The sequence below is a fragment of the Lactuca saligna genome, chromosome 1, assembly GCF_052625555.1.
Source record: "Lactuca saligna cultivar CGN05327 chromosome 1, ASM5262555v1, whole genome shotgun sequence".
NCBI lineage: Eukaryota > Viridiplantae > Streptophyta > Magnoliopsida > Asterales > Asteraceae > Lactuca > Lactuca saligna.
This window is the reverse complement of record NC_136417.1, coordinates 146,563,611-146,582,860: the sequence shown is the minus strand read 5'-3', so window position 1 is coordinate 146,582,860 and position 19,250 is coordinate 146,563,611. Positions and strand designations below refer to the sequence as shown.

At 31.6% G+C, this 19,250-nt stretch overlaps 1 protein-coding gene across 2 annotated transcripts; it reads left to right on the top strand.

The window, feature by feature from the left end:
* Positions 1-1,121: 1,121 nt before the first annotated feature.
* On the top strand, positions 1,122-4,048 carry LOC145045249 (E3 ubiquitin-protein ligase DIS1-like). Of its 2 annotated transcripts, none has more exons than XM_078993593.1 (4): positions 1,122-1,343; positions 1,794-2,015; positions 2,284-2,670; positions 3,503-4,048. In XM_078993593.1, the coding sequence occupies exons 2-4, from the start codon at positions 1,797-1,799 to the stop codon at positions 3,821-3,823; spliced, it is 927 nt and encodes a 308-aa protein (XP_078849719.1). In that variant the 5' UTR covers positions 1,122-1,343; positions 1,794-1,796; the 3' UTR covers positions 3,824-4,048. The 2 variants fall into 2 exon arrangements, with proteins under 2 accessions (XP_078849719.1, XP_078849716.1); XM_078993590.1 differs by having other exon boundaries at positions 1,123-1,343; positions 1,784-2,015.
* The last annotated feature ends 15,202 nt before the right edge of the window (positions 4,049-19,250 follow it).

The following is a 19,250-nucleotide window of genomic DNA, read 5'->3' as shown; positions in this document are numbered from 1 at the left end:
GATAGAAGTACTACACAAGCATTGGTAATATGAGGGTTAATGTCACATGGTTGTCTGACTAGGCAATGGTAACCGGATTACCCCTTCACCTACTCAATGAAGGATCCTTTTAACCAATAAAACTTGAGTTTAAGCACTTAGAAAGCAAAAAAATAATTTAAAGGACCTTTTAAACCAAAACATAAAAGTTTGTAGGGCTTTAGCGACATTAACCCCTTTATTAATACTATTTATCTATACTACATCGAATAAAATCGATTAAAAACATTTATATAAAAAAATTAAACATAACAGTTGCTAAATAACAATAAATAAAATTGTTAATTTAGCAAATAACATGTTCATTTTGTTAAAATTTTCAAGGTGATGGTTATTTATTCAGTTAACTTCAACAAATTTGATAATTTTAATGATTAAATTTATAATTTATTAATATTTGGTTGTAGACAGTATAATAGAAATATTTATATTAAATTTAGCAAATGGTTTTGAAATTATATAAAATATACTTGAATTGTTTATAATATCCTTGATAAATATTGTTAAAATAATAAATATATTGTTGAAATAATAAACAATTCTATATTAAAAAATATAACTTAAAGTAAGGTGAAATAATGTTAGATGATGAGAGTTCAGTATTCTATCACACATGCAATAGTTTTTAAGTCAGATGTATTTTAAAAAACGATCAATTGCGAAAAGTCAAATGTTACGAATGTTCTAGACGGCACAATCAGAGTGGTTTTTTAAGAAAAACAAATAATCCCTTGGTTATTAGATACTCGCTACCTATTAATTTTGCGAAATATAAATATGTCATCACAAATTTACTATTCTAATTTGATGTATTAATATGATATAAGTTTTACTTTTGGTTGCTATTATGTCATGTGTGACTAAGCTTCGATTTTTTTGTCTTAAACTAGTGATCGTTTTATAATAACTATATCAACTAAAGTTTATAAAAACAAGATTATCTTATCTTTATGTATAAAGAGTAAACTAACAATGATTAATAAATCCAACTAAGTGTAATAAAAAATGAAATAAAAGATGTTCATTTGAATTGTTGTTTGGCCCCACTTCCGTTTTGCTTCCTTCTTTGTATTTTCTCGAGAACCTGTGTCCTTACTGCACACGCTTGACGCTCCTCTTGAACATCCAACTCTTTCTCTCTCTTAACGGCTTTAATTTGAATGTTTCCTTCTGATTTCTCAGACCTCATCCCCTACGCATTCAATTTTCTTCTTCCCTGTTTAATATTCTTAAACAATTCCTCCCCCAATCACTATTCATTAGGTTTTTGACCCCGTCTCTTCGATTTTGGGTTTTCACTACAGGTACCCTTCATCCCTCTTTCAATCTTTTCCATTTCTCGTTTTTTCAACTAATCGATTGTGTCGGTGTACGTGTTTTTAGCAAAATAGCGTTTTGAACAGTGAAATTTTGACCCAATCTTTGTTTCGGTTATCTTTTAAGTCCAAAATTCAAATACGCTTATCTGGGTTTGTGTAGTTTCCCCATATTCTCTGATTTTAGCTTCCGTTAGTGTTTCTGAAGTATTGTTCTATGATTGTAAGAAATCCAACGCCATAGATGAGCGCATGAGTGTTTGATTTAGGTCTATGAGATTCTCTACTTAGATTCAGACATTACTGAAGTTGATTTTTCTAAAGAATTTGAGCTTTTATTCCGAAACTTACTCTTCCTCGAATCAAAGAAACCTGAACATAAGTCTCTATAGTCGCTAACCTTGTTGATTTTATTTTCATAAACGAAGCAAACTGAAGATAATGTCAGCAATGTCGACTGTAATATCTTATTTTGACGATGGGCGTGATAATCCAGAAGTGATTGATCCTCCTCAAATCGAAGATGCAATGGATGTGACTGAACATATTCACGACACTTCTCAAATTGCTTTAAAGCCCAATGTACTTGCCACTAGCAGTGTTCGTGATTTATTGGAGTGTCCTGTTTGCTTGAATGCCATGTACCCTCCTATCCATCAGGTGCCATTTCATATTCAAACATAAATCATAAATCATAAATCATAAATTATAAATCATAAATAATAAAAGAACTTATTTAGCTACTTAACTACTCTAGTAGTGTGATTAAACCCTCACAGTCTTTTGACAGTTTAGAAAATACAAATCCATTTTTAGTTGCTACATGTCATGAAAACATGGACAAATGTGAAACAAGTACAAAACATTTTTGACCATCTTATGGAAAAAAGAAACGAAATTTGATTAAAAAGTTGTCCGTTTATCGCAGTGTTCAAATGGTCACACGTTATGTTCGGGATGCAAACCTCATGTGCACAACCGATGTCCAACATGTCGACATGAACTAGGAAACATTAGGTGTTTAGCACTTGAAAAGGTGGCTGCATCGCTTGAACTTCCTTGTAAATATCAAAGTTACGGGTGTGTTGGGATTTACCCGTATTATAGCAAATTAAAACACGAATCCCAATGTGTTTTTAGACCTTATAATTGTCCCTATGCGGGGTCCGAATGCACGGTGATTGGTGATATTCCTCATCTTGTGAACCATTTGAAAGATGGACATAAAGTTGATATGCATAATGGAAGTACTTTTAATCATCGGTATGTTAAGTCGAATCCTCATGAGGTCGAGAATGCAACTTGGATGCTTACGGTATGTCTTCAAATAACTTTAAAAGATGTGTTTTTTTTTATTAGAGCTAAATGCAAGAAATAGCAACTTACTTTCGTTTATATTTGTATTGTAATATTCCACTTTCATTTCTTTCTTTTACAAAATTGTACATCCGTTTTTTTTTTCTTATTAAGGTATTGTACTTTGAAAAGTCTATCCAATTGCTTTCTACTTTTATTTTTTTCTTGTTAGGACATTATACTTTGAAAACTTTATAAAGTTATATCAATAAAAATTTGTCTTGTATCTTCATGACATTTTACTATAATTTGGTGTTTTTTTTTTTTTTTTTTTTTTTTTTTTTTTTTTTTTTTTTAATGAAAGTAGGATTTTATAGTAAACAAATCAATGAAAGTTCGTTGGTATTTCATCTTATTCACACATTATCACCAAAAACACTAAAATTCTTTTGTTGACATTTTACTATTAAAGGGTGGATTTGTCAAATTACATTTGCTGTAATAAGAGAAAAATGAAATTTACGAAAATAGGATGTTATAATAAAACAAAGGGTTAATCTCATAAAAAAACCTTATATTTTGTGTTTTTTCGAAATTAAACCTCAACTTTATTCTTTTGAATGAAAAACCCCTTGCACTTTTTCATTTTTTCCGATCTGGACCCTTTAGCCATTTTTCTCTAAAAAAACGTTGTAAAATCCGTGTGTTTTTTTTTTCCAGGAAAAACTAAAAAAGCTGATGATTTATTTCGAAAAATTTAAAAGGCCGAGGGTTTTTTCAGAAAAAGAGACAAAGTTGAGGGGTTTTTTTTAGAATAATAAAAGTATGTTGCTATGTCATGATTTGGGCAGGTATTTAGTTGCTTTGGGCAGTACTTTTGTCTCCATTTTGAGGCGTTCCAGCTAGGCATGGCGCCTGTTTACATCGCGTTTCTGAGATTCATGGGAGATGATGACGAGGCAAAGAATTACAGTTACAGCCTGGAAGTGGGAGGGAACGGGAGGAAGATGACGTGGCAAGGAGTGCCACGTAGCATAAGAGATAGTCACAGGAAAGTTCGTGATAGTTTTGATGGTTTGATTATTCAAAGAAATATGGGGCTTTTTTTCTCGGGTGGAGATAGGAAGGAGTTGAAGCTTAGAGTGACAGGTAGGATTTGGAAAGAGCAGTAAAATTTGTTTCTTGTAATGTGTAGGAGCAGTAAGCAAAGTCTCTTTGCTTGTAGTTAATTGTATTTGCATATTTATGGTAATGTAAGTTAAAGGGAAATTAAGTTTTGAAATATGGGAATTAGGATTAAATTTAATTGGGTGATGTGAAATTGTGAAACCTTTAAATGGTAAGAAAGTTGTTACTTTGGTTTTGTTTCCAATGTGAATATAAATTTGGTTGGTTTAGTTTGTTGTTTTTTTTTTTTTTGTGGTTGATTTGGTTTCACAATCAACATGTGAGACTTGAAATTAAAATGTTTCCAAGTAAGAATATATTGGTTAGCTTAATTGGGTGTTGCTTTTACTGTTTTATTTTTATTATTATTATTATTATTCTAATAAATTTTTTTTACCATATATCTTCTTCTCTTTCATTTGGATACATGATATTTTCTAGAATTTTTGAATTTTTTATTTTCTACTTGTCATTTTATTGTATTTTTTATTTTATTAAATTAAAGTTCCATATTTATAATATGTAAGGTAATATATATATATATATATATATATATATATATATATATATATATATATATATATATATATATATATATATAAGGTTATATATTTAATGTATTCAATACATTAAAGCTTCATTAATTTTAATAATTCAAATTTTTTTCTCATTCTTTTTTTAAATTCAAATTATTTAAATTGTTAAAATTTTATATTTAATTTTTTTTTTATTAAACTCATGTAATACATGGATCTCACACCTAGTTATTATTATGCTACTAAATTTTGATCAGATTTATAGGAGTTATTATTGAAGATCATATAATCACTCGATTTATTTTATATATTTTTCGAGTTTAGTTTTTTTATCAAAAAGAAAACATAATTTGAATAAAGTTAAAATACAGATAAATGATGAAATTTTCGGGTTGAAACTTGTAACATTACAAAAGAACAAAATCGACGGCGTAAGATAACAATAGTCCAAGGGTCATTTCTGTAAATTGGATTCTTAGTTGACTTAAAATTAAAGATGTCCAACAAAACATAGTCGACTTAGAAATTGGAAGATGCCAAACACATTCCACATTTGACGAAAACTATTTTACGTTTGCTTTTATAATTGATCATTTTTTGTTTTACGTTTATAATTGATCGTTTTTATAATTCATTACATTCTTCATGGTTATAGAAATGTGGATGTTTTCAGCAAGCCAAAGACAGATTTCATTATTTAGCAAACTAAAGGCAAATTTCATTATTCAACAAACGAAAGGCAATGCAGAGTTTTCACATTGAAGATGTATAGATATTTTGTTAATAGTTTTAATATATATTTTTTGATGTTATATGTTTGTAAGCATTGAGAATTCTAATACTTTGATTTTTTTAATTCGTTATGTGCTCAAAAATCATGCAAATTTAATCCAGTTGGTGCAAATAGCACAAAACAAAGACAAAAACTATGTGTCTATGTGTCAAAATTATTTTTTGACACAATTAGCATCCATAGTTAAACAAATACTTGAATTCGCAGCATGCTAACTTAGATAAAAATTTTGACTGTATTGAAGTTTTAATGGAATCGCAACACTGCGATAAGACATTTTTGAAAAAAAAAAATACAAAATTATTTCAAAACATCGAAACAATATATAACATTTCAAAGATTTGTGGGGCTGTTTCACACCATGCTTTATTAAAAAACTGCATAACAAATAATTGAATATGAATGTAAGTGCGACGTGGTTGTAGGTTACCTTGTGCGTACGAAATTTAATTTTATTCATATTTAGGTCAATTGATATCATCATGGTCTATTGATAAATTTGGCGAAAGCTTGGTTTAAATAAAGTTTTTGTTACCACCGAAGATGACACATTTGATTGTGAAAATGGTGTGAATTTTTTTTTTCAAAGCCACACTAAATAGTCAAAGATAGGAAATAGAGTTATATGAGAAAAGTGTGTGTGTGTGTGTGTGTGTGTGTGTGTGTGTGTGTGTGTGTGTGTGTGGGGGGGGGGGGGGGGGGGGGGGGTCTTTTTGCCATCAACAACCTTCAGTGAGGTACTTCAACCAAGAACAACTAGTGTATAATTTAAATCCACTTATGAATGAAATTCCACATGAATTTCATCCATAAATTCAGCACGTTAAACATGTAAAGGGAGATGAAATTGTTGATTCCAGACTATTACTATTTCTCTTGGTTATAGTGAAGATTATTGACATCATAGTTGGTCAAATCTATACAACGAGTTAATAACACACCCTAGAGGGTTTGTATGGTTTACGATGAATATTTAATGCAGTGAGTCAGTCGTTGAATTTCGGTAGATCATGTTCTACCTGATAGGAATTAGGTAAAACAAATAAACTTAAAAACCCTTAAGTTCACATGTAACCTAAATGATTTGTGTTTTCACTATTGAACCTATAACTAAGAACATCAAATAATAAACCCTAGAAACTCTAGGTTATTTTTGAAAATACCAAACAAGGGTTTAGGATTACATACATTATTGTTATTATAGTAAATAACAAGAATCCTTTACTTGTAGATCTCTTATAAGCAAGCATCACAATTGTCGTACCTCTAATGGTTCATACCCAAGCTAGCAAAAAGGAGGCTTAAGAAAGGAGAGAGGAGTGTAAGAATTTTGGTTATCTCTTAAAGAGATGGAGTGGCCGAAAATCTAAGGCCTAAGAGTCTTTATATAGTGATACAAGGAAACCCTACATAACTCTGATTTGATTATTAAATTAATATTTCAAATCTGGTATTTATCTCATTTCTTATTATTCCACATGAGATATTCTAGAAACCCTATAATATCTTCATCGAAACCGTCCACCCCTATGGTGGAAGGTTCTTGAGCCTTTTGTTCAACTATTAAACAATTGCACTTTAGACCATGTACTTTTAATTAATTCCATTAATCCCAAAATTATTTCTAATTAATTTCTGATCAATTATTAATTAAAATTTTGGTTAGTCTCTTAAGTTTCATATTTATTTATGTTTATTTTATTAAATATGACTAATTATATTCTAAATATAATAATTACTAACTAGAATTTACATGTTAATTGATATAATGTAGTTTTTTTATTTAACAAATGCCAATTTCATAAATATAATTCTTTTTATTTAACAAATATTGTTTTATTAAATAACAAGTAGTTCGAATTACTAATATACAAATAGTTTATTTGGTTATAGTTTGTATTTTTTTTATAAAATGTTTACAACAAAAAGATGTAAACAACTATATAAAAGATATTAAGTTGAAAATGTTTTAACAATTTAAATAAAACAAAAAAAAAATAATAATTATATTTAGTGGATATATTTTGGGTGAAAAATTGTGTAAAAATGATTTTAAATTGAAAATGAAACATTATTAACATCTGAGTATAAAAACGTAACTAGTTAGAGATGGTTTTAAAAAATCTTTCCTTTAAAACACTCTAATTGTTTTTTTTTTTTTTTTTTTTTTTTTTTTTTTTTTTTTTTTTTTAATTTTTAATTTTAAAACATATTTGTTTGAAAACACTCTTAATAAAACACCTAACATATACTGTGGATGGGGTGCATCTATATCTACATCCTTTTTTTTTTTTTTTTTTTTGTTCTCTCTCTCTTTATATATATATATATATATATATATATATATATATATATATATATATATATATATATATATATATATATGGGCAAATTACACGAATGGTTCCTATGGTTTAGGGTAATTTGCATGTTTGGTCCCTAACTTATTTTTCTAAATCGGAAGGTCCCTACTGTTTGTTTTTGTTACATGTTTGGTCCCTATCTTACATAAAAAGTTTATTTTTCTCTTGATTTTTTAATTTATTTAAATAAACACACCCCCAACCCCATCCCCTCACCTTACCTTACCCACCCTACAATTTTTTCCCTATTTAAATAGTTGTCTTTTTACGTAAGATAGGAACCAAACACGTAACAAAAACAAAAAATAGGGACCAATCGTGTAACAATAACAAACAATAGGGACCTTCCAAGTTAAAAAAATAAGTTAGGGACCAAACTTGCAAATTACCCCAAACCATAGGGACCATTCGTGTAATTTACTCTCTCTCTCTCTCTCTCTCTCTATATATATATATATATATATATATATATATATATATATATATATATATATATATATATATATTCTTTTGTTGTTTTTTATTAATATTATTTGACTTCTTCATTACTATTTTATTAAAAAAAAACATTATAAATAACTATAATACAAATGAAAATAATAATAAATAAAATATTGTTTTTATTAATCATCGAATATAATGATAGTTTGAGTATTACAATTACGTTATGCATTATGTGTATTATGTGGAACATAAGCATTCAGTCGAACACCATGCATGGTTTCCCATCCAGTAGAACATTCTGATATGTACGTACGTCAATATAATAAAACAATAGACATTTGATATGACCATCACATAATGGTTACGGTGAACATGGGTGATCACAACAGATGCATGATTTAAGATGTCTTGCGGGCAATTTCAAAGTAGGAACCACATTATATAAACTTCTTTGGTCTACATAATGAATAATAACATCATATCTGTTCGCAATGATAAAAGTATTGTTTGCCATAATCAACAATTATTCTGATGTGGTAGTGTTGGATTAGGTGTCTAAGCCCATAATTAAAATTGGTATATATTTGAATTGATAGTAGCACAACCTTTTAGGGTTGCCCTCAAACCTAGCAATTGGACAATATGACTTTTAGAGAGAGAAATATTGATTTATTATGTGATTAATAAATTGAAATGAATAGTTTATTAATGTATTATGAAAATAATACATTAATTAGAAAAGCTATTATTTAATTAATAATTTATCAAAAATTAATTAGAATTAATTTTGGGATTAATGTGATTAATTAAAAGTTATCGATCTAAAGTGAAATTGTTTAATAGTTGAACATAAGGCTCCAGAACCTTCTAACCCTAGGGGTGAAAGGTTTCAAGGAGGATATTATGGGGTTTCTAGAATATCCCATGTTGATAAATAAGGAATGAGATAAATACCATATTTAAGATATTAATTTAATATTTAAATCAGGGTTTTCTTGTACCACTATATACAGGCCCTTAAGCCTTAGATTTTTGGCCACTCCATCTCCTTAAGGGATAGCTGAAATTCTTACTATCCCCTCTCCTATCTCTTAAGCCTCCTTCTTGCTAGCTTGGGTGTGAACCATTAGAGGAATATCAATTATGGTGCTTGCTTTCAAGAGATCTACAAGTGAAGGATTCTTGTTATTTACTATAATAACAATAAGGTATGTAATCCTAAAGCATTCTTTGGTATTTTCGAAAATAACCTAGGGTTTCTAAGGTTTATTATTTGATGTTCTTAGTTATAGGTTCAATAGTGAAAACATACATCCTTTAGGTTGCATGTGAACTTAAGGGTTTTTAATTTTATTTGTTTTACCTAATTCCTATAAGTGGTATCAGAGAGTTTGGTTTGTTTTCAATTGAATAAATATAATAGTCGAATTAGATTAATTAGGCTTTACAAAAATTAAACCGTAAAAGCCAAGAACTTCAACTAGGGTTAGGGTTTCTCGAAACCCTAGTCCTTTCCCTTAGATTTCGAAATTTAGGGTTAGGATTTTTGAAATCCTATCCTTCCTCCCGAAGATTTTTGAAAATGGATAGGTTCTTAGGGTTTCCTATTATAGATAATTGTTAGTTTAATTTGATAAAAATGGATAATTTTAAAATTGGATAACTCTTACACCATAATGGTTGATGGAGCATGTGTGGTTTGCTAACACATCAATTGGGATGATAAATGATAATGAGGTTACCAAGCATATTTTCATGGTTATTTACATCTTATTTGTGATCATCGGTATCCCAGCCACAAATAGAAAAGGATAATATGAGATTAAATATGTCATTGAATAGTTTCAATGAATTTCAAAGGACCTAGGAATTTCAATTAATTACATTTCTTTTCTGGTGGAATTGGTAAATTGTCATTACATACCTTTATAAATTTTATAATTAGATTACGACATCCCTTTTGTAAGTTATGAAGTATATAGTTGAGTCCTATCCTTAATATTTTATTTTGGGTTTCTATATTAAGGATTATTCTTATCTAAATAAAACTACCTTCTTTTTATCATTGTATACTCTAGCTGATGCTTCTGCTCCCTCCTCCTCCAACCACCATACCTTCTCGTTGTTGTTCTGCTCAAAGGTGACATTGGATGGCACTAACTATAATGATTGGATGCACAACATAAAGATATCCCTTAGATTCATGAACAAGGAGTATGTCCTTGAGAAGGAACTTAATAAAATCGACGAAGAGAAGGCCACTCCTGAGGAACTAGCCTCCTACAAGAAACATTATGATGATGTGATAAATTTTTTTTGCATCATGGTCGCTACTATGACCCCTGAGTTGTAGAGATTTTATGAGGACTACTGGCCTTATGAGATGAACAAGGACCTTATGGAAAAGTTTCATAAGAGAGATCATCAAGAAAAGTACGAAGTGGTCAAAGCCTTCATGGAATGCAAGATGAAAGAGGGATAATTTTTATGTAGCTATACACAAAGAATGCAACGATACGTGAAGCACCTTGTTTGGCTAAATGTGCACTTTGATGATGTATTGGCTATTGATATAGTCCTAAACTCCTTACCAAGTTGTTATGAGCGGTTCATTCTAACCTATCATTTGAACAACACCGAGACCACATTGGCTTAATTGCACAACCTACTCCAGACTACTGAGGCAGGAATAAAGGGTAAGAACTCAAACCCTAATCCTTTTAGTGCTTCCATTCTGGCTATTGGACAGGGAAAGGGGAAGAAGAGGAAAGGTCCGCATAAGCAGAACTGGAAGAGCAAGGCCCATGTCGGTTCATCTAGCAGTGATCCAAAGGCCAAGCCTAGTTCTGAAAGTACTCACACTTCTGATCCCAAAGAGGCCACTTGCTTTTACTACAATGACAAGGGGAATTAGAAACAAAGTTGCCCAAAGTATCTGCAAGACATCAAGGATGGAAAAGTGAAGCCATCTTTTGCAACTATATACATTATTTCATCTAATAACTCATCATCATCTCGTACTTGGGCCCTTGATACAGTATATGGTATTCACATTTGTTTAGATTTGCAGGGTCTAAGAGAAAGTAAGGAGGTGGATCACGAAAGAATGAACCTGATCATAGGGAATAGGCAATCTTCTCCTGTTACCAAGATTGGAGTTTATAATGTAGTGCTTAGTAACAGAGTTTGTTTAGATTTAATAAATTGGTACTCGTAAAAAATGACAAGAAACATTATTTCTTTTCATGCATTGTTCATGCAAGGTTTTAGATATTCATTTAATGATATAAACGGTTCTATTTCTGTTTATAAAAATGGTGTTCTTATATTTGAAGCTTTTCCTTGTGATGGTGTGTTGATAATTTATGCAATAATGTTTTTCATATTGATTCGTCTAATGGTGTATACAAAGCGTGCTTATGACATTGTCGTCTTGGAAACATTAACATAAAATGCATCGCCCAACTCCAAAAGGATGGAGTGTTGGAATCATTTAACCTAAGGTCAGATGATACATATGAAACTTGTCTTTTGGGAAAGATAACAAAATCACCTTTCATGGGATCTTATGAAAGAAGTTAAGGTTTGTTGGATCTCATACATAAAAATGTGTGTGGACCCTTTAGATCATACATAAGGGTTGCGAATCGATTATATGCGACTTTTTACAGATGATTATAGCAGATATCGTTATATCTACTTAATCAAGCATAAGTCATAAACCTTTGAAAAGTTTAAAGAGTTTAAACATGAAGTAAAGAATTAGTTGGGTAGGAAGATAAAGATGCTTAGATCCGATAGAGGCAAAGAGTATCTTAGTATCGAGTTCAACGACCATATAAAGGAATGTAGAATAATTTCATAATCGACTCCTCCTAGGACACCACATTTAAATGGTGTGGATGAGAGAAGTAACCGAAAATTGTTAGACATGGTTCGTTCCATGATGAGTCGTACTTCTCTTCCTATTCACTTATGAGGGGTATGCCTTAAAGTTCCCTCGTTATCACATATCAAAGTCTAGGTTTGTGAAGCTTTCGTAAGACGAGAGACTCATGATAAGCTAGTAGCTAAAAGGTAAAAATGTATTTTTATTGGTTACTCAAAGTAGTCATTTGGATATTTGTCTAATTCACTTATGGGGGTATGCCTTACAGTTCCCTCCTTATTACATATCAAAGTTTGGGGTTATGATGCTTTAGTGAGAGGAGAGACTCATGACAAGCTAACAGCTAAAAGTGAGAAGTATATTTTCATTGGTTATCCAAAGTAATCATTTGGATATTTTTCTACAGACCTAGTGAGAACGTGGTTTTATAGCACGAAGAGGAGTCTTTTGAGAGAGAGAGAGAGAGAGAGAGAGAGCTCATACTCAAAGAGGATAGTGGGAGTACCATTGACCTTGAAGAAATTCAAAGAGTCAACTAGTAAAGGAACCTTATATGATACTAGCACTCAACACAAGGAACAGGTTCTTCTTGAACCAATAGGCAAGTCATTACCTCTTGGGCATTCTAGTAGAGTTAGCATGCCACCTCAGTTCTATGGCTTCCATATTAATATAGATGTTGGCACGTTTTTCAATGATAAGACACTAATAAATTTGGATGAGCCGACAAGCTACAAGAAAGCAATGTCAGGGAATGAGGCTACTAAACGGAAAGAGGCAATGGACAGTGAGATCAAGTCCATGTATGGCAACCATATTTGGAATTTGGTTGATAATGTACCAGGTCGAAAGACAACTGGGTGCAAATGGATCTTCAAGAAGAAGACCAACATGGATGGAAAGGTACACACTTTCAAGGCTTGACTGGTTGCAAAGGGATCCATTCAAACCTCAGGGGTTGACTATGATGAGACCTTTTCACCAATAACAAAGATTAAATATATTAGGATAATACTCGCCATAGTTGCCTTTCATGACTATGAAATATCGCAAATGGATGTCAAAACTACTTTCCTTAACGGGAAGTTGGTTGAAGATGTTTGCATGAGTCAGCCAAAGGGTTTTGTAGATGCAAAGTTTCCAAATAGAGTGTACAAGCTTGATAAATCCATCTATAGATTGAAAAAAGAATCCTGCAGATGGAATCTTTACTTCCATGAGAAAGTCAAAGAGTTTTGTTTCTCTAGGAGTGAAGATGAGCCATGTGTGTATATTAAGGCTAGTGGGAGTATAGTGACTTTTTTGGTGTTGTATGTCGATAATATACTACTTATGGGAAACAACATTCCAACTTTGAAAGAAGTTTAATCTAGGATTGGACAGTGTTTTTCCATGAAAGACCTTAGAGAATCAGCCTATATTCTCGGGATAAGAATATTGAGAGTTAGAAAGAAGAGACTAATTGGACTTACTCAGAGTACATACTTGGATATAGTACTAAAGAGGTTTAGTATGGAAAATTCCAAGAAAGGAGAGCTACCTATCCAGAGAAATACCAAATTGAGTAAGACTCAAAGCCCTAGAATAGATGAAGAGATAAATGATATAAGCCGGGTACCTTACAGTTCAAATGTAGGGTCGATCATGTACGCTATGACATGTACTTGCCTTGACGTGTCTTTTTCCTTGAGCTTGGTCAGTCACTATCAAAGAAATTTCGGTAAAGCTCATTAGACAATGATTAAAAATATTCTCAAGTATTTGAATAGGCAAAGGACATGCTTCTAGTCCTTGGTGGTAGTGATATGTTGAGAGTGACTGGGTACAGTGACGCTAACTTTCAGACAGCTAAAGATAACTTTCATTCTCAGTCGGGTTGGGGGTTCATTCTAAACGGTGGAGCAGTAACTTGGAAGAGTTCCAAATAGGACATAGTTACTGATTCAACCTGTGAATCAGAGTACATAGCTACAAGTAAAGCATCAAAGGAAGTATCTTGGTTGAAGAATTTCATCAGAGATCTTGTAGTTATCCTAAACATTCAGGAACCAATGGAACTTTTTTGCGAAAATGAAGGAGCGGTTTCCTTGACTAAGGAACCAATATATCATGAAAGTCTAGACATATTGACTAAAAGTACCATTACATCAGACATAGAGTAGAAGAAGGTCACCTCATCGTGAATAGGGTATCATCATAAGAGAATCCTGCAGATCCTTTGACGACGGCTCTGAGTAGGGTCAAGCACAGTCAGCATGCTAGGAGCATTGGTCTGAGAGATGATATTAGTTTTAGTAGTTATATAGTTTGAAACTTGTAACAAAATAAATGTAAATTGATTTTTGGTGATTAAATAATGGAGAATTATTTATGAGTTTGTTCACTGCCTTTTGTCAATTGTTTGTTCTTGTGTTTCGTTTTGCATGTTTACTTCTCGAATAATATGATTATTCAAATTACATAGTCAGCCATAATTTTAGAAGTAAGTAGTGAATTAAGATTGTCATGAATTGGATTGTAGATTGTCTAAGGAAGTTAAACATAGCAATAATATTTCTACAATGTTCATGAGTACTTAGAAATGGAGATTTAAGTATTGGATAAACCTATGCTCAGATAATTACTTCATAGATTCCATCACGAGTAATTATGAGATGATAAAATTTTATAATTATGAAATAGAGATATATGAGTTGTAATTTGCAAGTCGGTTGTGCATTGGTATTGCGTAAACGCATCGGCAACTTGATATTATAAAACATATTGTCATGCATGATTTGATGAGTAAAAGATGCAATCATATGAGTCAAAGTTTATTCGTACCTTTTTCCCTAATAGGAAAGCGATATCTTTGGGCCCCTCAGTGATTTGGTGTTGACTTATAGTGTTAGTCCCAACTAGGACTAAATTGATGTGTTCAATTAGAAGTCTAATATCATCACCAATTATAAATTGGGAAACAAAATCTTAGACAATGAGATTGATTCTATGTCTCGTATCCGAATGATATCTTGCAGAATAGAGAATTATATGGTCACTTATCTTAGGACGCTTAATTGACTAGGTCAGAGTTTGGCATCGACTTTTGGAAGCTACAATTTGCATATCGATTCAGAAGTTATACTAGCAATTATAGTTATAGACTTATCCAAGTAGGAGACTGTTGGATTAGGTGTCCAAACTCATAAAAAAATTGGTATATACTTGAATTGATAGTAGCACAGTCTTTTGGGGTTGCCTTCAAACCTACCAATTGGACATGATGACTTTGAGAGAGAGAGAGAGAGAGAGAGAGAGAGAGAGAGAGATTGATTTATTATGTGATTAATAAATTGAAATAAATAGTTTATTAATGTATTATGAAAATAATGTATTAATTAGAAAAGTTATTAATCTGTCAAGATTTTAGTGTAAAAAAATAACATAAAACTAAAATTGATGTTATTTTATTCATTTCAATTAAATTGGTGCATAAAATGAAATGGGGTTGGAGATGACTTTACACTATTTTGGTGTAAAAATAAGATCTAGTGCTGGATTAGAGATCTCCTAAGACCATCTTTAATCCTCTTTAATTTTTTTACTTCAAAATGGATCAAAAAATAGAGCAAATAGTATTTCATTTGCAACTCTATTTCATTTTTAACTCCAAAAAAGTATATCCACTAAAGATGCTCAAAGTAAATCGATATTTAGAGTACTATTATTCCATTAATCCAAAATGGAACTGGAAATAAGGTGAAGTTGGAGATGACTTAGCTCCATAATAAAGTAAAACATGGAGTTTGAAGTATGGATCAAGATACTTTAAGGAGCTTGGAAAATTACAAACTCTTCACATGATATTTTTCGGTGATTGTAGTGGGTTCTATAGGTTTTTAACCAATTATAAATAGACAACTTATATAAACAACAATAAATGGATAAAAAAAGAATACTATTAGACCCATAAATAAGTAAATTGACAAAAAAAACCCTTCATATTATGAAGATATAATGAATTTTTTCATGAAAATGTTATACAAAAAATCTCTTTTATTGTGGATTATTTAAGAAAGACGATGCCTAAGTATGAAGTTGTGTGTGAATTAGATCGGATTTGTAGGTTATAGAGTCAACACGTGATATGAGAGGTAAGTTTAAATGTCTTCTTAGAATGGTTTAAAACTAGCATGCTACTTAGGTTATAGATGTTAGGTACCAGAGAAGCTTTGGAGTTTCCATACCACATATTAAGGGAGTTCAACTAGGAATATGAGATTATATATAGGATACATTCGACAAGAAACAAATGTAGATAATAAAACTAAAATGGACAATGAAAATGAAGTGAAAGTGAGTGAAGCTTAAGTGAGAATCAGAATGAACATAATATCCATCAAAGAAATGTACCGCAAAATCACTTATTTTGTTTGGTTGTAGTAATTATATCAAGTATACATCCCCCAAAGGGGTTCGGTGGTTAACATGGAGCTCAAGCATGCACACCACGCTCAGAATAACTCAAGTGTCAAGCTAGAAAATATCAAATGGACATGCATCATCCTTTTCCTTCATTTTTTCTCTCTACAATGAAGCTTGGGGATTCATGGGGTGCCAAGGGACTCTATGCCCCTCGGTGGTGAGGTGTTGGTGTTGGTGGTGTGAGAATGTTAGCAAAACCTATCGAATAGCCTAAGCAATAAAATGAAATTAAAGAGTTTTTTAATCATGTGTATAGTGATGGGAATAGACTTTTCCATCTCTTACACCATTCACTTAATATAAGTGTCACACCATTTTTTTCTTTCCTCACATTCCATCCCTAACCATCCTTATACAATTAAATTATCATATCTTTCATCTCTCACCTTTTTTTATTAAAATATTAAAATAATTCAAAAAAAAAAATACTAAAATTTATGAATCAAGCTTTGCATCTATAATGTTTTTAAGTGTTTTGATCTTCAAGATATATATTGTTATAGTTGTTAAATGTGACTTGAGAATTTGGAGCATTCGCATGGTGCATTTGAGTTTAATGGAGCACTTGGAACTCAACGGAGCACTTGGCGTTCATGGAGCATGTGACAAAGAAACGGATCATCTGAGAAGGGAATGGATCATCTAACAAAGGAACAGATCAAGTGATAAAGGAACAGATCTTCTAAAAGTGGGTATGAACTGGAAGATGTATGGAGCATATAGTAAAGGAATGGAGCATCTTAGTTCATGGATGTGCCATCCATGACCAAGATGCTGTTGAATTAGGGTGTCTAAGTTCGTAACTAAATTGGTATATTAGTGAATAATAGTAAAGTCTTTTTTGGGCTGCCCTCATAATCAGAAAATGGTCTGGATTGATATTAAGAGAGATATAATTTATTAGTGTATTATAGGATTAATATATTAATTATAAATGGGAATAATTAATTAATTATTCTTGATTAAATATAATTAATTAATGGGCCTAAGGGTTAGAATGCATTTCTTCAAATGTCGAACAATGAAGTATTCTAGAACCTCCCAAGGAGGGGACGGTTCTGGAGTCTCTTCTAGGGCTTTTGGAAGCCTTCTTAGTTGATAAGGAAAGTGAATTTGAATTGAACTATGATATTATTATCTTAAATTCAAACTATGGTTTCCAATAACTATAAATAGGGACCTCCATATGACTTAAGAACCCTACACAAACACAATGAATTTTCAAAATCCATTTCCTTCTCTCTATTTTCGATATCAGGGTTCGGGTATGATGTTGGATTAGGTGTCCAAGCCCATAACTAAAATTGGTATATACTTGATTTCATGATATCACAATCCTTTTGGGTTGCCCTCAAACCTAGTAATTAAACATGATGACTTATAGAGAGAGAGAGAGAGAGATTAATTTACTATGTGAATAATGATTAAATAAATAGTTTATTAATGTGTTATAAATATAATGTATTAATTAGAGATCATATTATCTAATTAATAATTAATTAGAAATTAAGTGGAATTAATTTTGGGATTAATTGGATTAATTAAAAGTACAGGGACTGTTTGGTTATTTATTGATAGTTATGGAAGGAAGGCTCTAGAATCTCATGGAATGAGGTGGACGAAAATCATCTAGGGTAAGGCCTATATGATTTCTTCTAAGGGCCCTTGGATAAGGGGATTGGTCTGCTTGGTCATCAGGTAAGAGAATCTAGGGTTATCCATTTAACCCTACCTTTGGCCCTAAGTATCTTCAAATATATAAGGAACCCCTGGCCCCTTTATTTCATACATGCCTTCCCTCCACAAACCTTGGATGAAAATACCACATCTCCCCCAATTCATTCTCTTGCTAGTTTGGGTGTGATTCCATTAGAGGCACAACACTTGTGGTGCTTGCTTCCAAGAGATCAACAAAGAGGAATCCTAGTTGTTTTCTATAATATAATGGGTATCTCAAAAATTATCATTGTTAATGGAGTGCGTGTGGTTAAATGGCACATTAATGAGAGATGATAAATGACATCGAGAGTGCCAAGCATATTTGTATAGTTATTCACATCTCGTTTGTGATCACGGCATCCCAATACAAAAGTGAGAGCATAATCCGAGATTAAACATGCCATTGATAAGAATCAATGAATCTCAAAAGATCAAGGAGTTTCATAAGATTGGAATTGGTGAAAGCCTTACTTACCTAAAATAGATTTGAATTTGCTTACGACATCCCTCTTTAAAGTTCGACTCGAAAATATGGATCCTAACCTTCATTTAAAAAATTATGGGTTAATAATTAATGGTTAAAATCAACTAACTTGAAATTTCTTTTCTCCCATTATAGATATCAAGACAAGACAATAATGGTCTTCCTCATTCTTTTAGATATGTTTTTTCTCTTCCTTTTGAAGATGATCTGTTACTTTCTAATCAAGATGAAAATGTTTTCTGTTCATTGGGAAATGGTGGAAATGGACATCATACTTCTTTAAATCTTCCTCCTCCTCCTCCAGTGACTCTCCCAACATCGTGTTTTCTTCAAGTTAAAAGATACGACGCTACTCAATCCATGTAGACATCAAGATGGAAACTATGTATATGCGCATGTTCTGGAAATGAAATCATACATTGACAAGTTGGATATAATGGATGTTGTTTTCCCAAGGGAGAAAGGAATTGATTTGGTTCTTCTTTCGTTTCCAAAGTCATATGAACAGTTCATTGAGAACTTTCATATGATGAACATCGACGTGACCCTAATTGATCTGAACCAAATGTTGATTTTTGCTAAAGCAAAATGCTTAAGAGCACATCTAAATCAGAAATTCTTATTGTGTCTAATTGCAAGGTTTACATGGACATTGACAATGGTGACAACGGTCGTCCAGAAAATATTTCTCTTCCCAATGGAAAAGGGTCGACCAAGGTCAAATGGTTTGATCATATAGT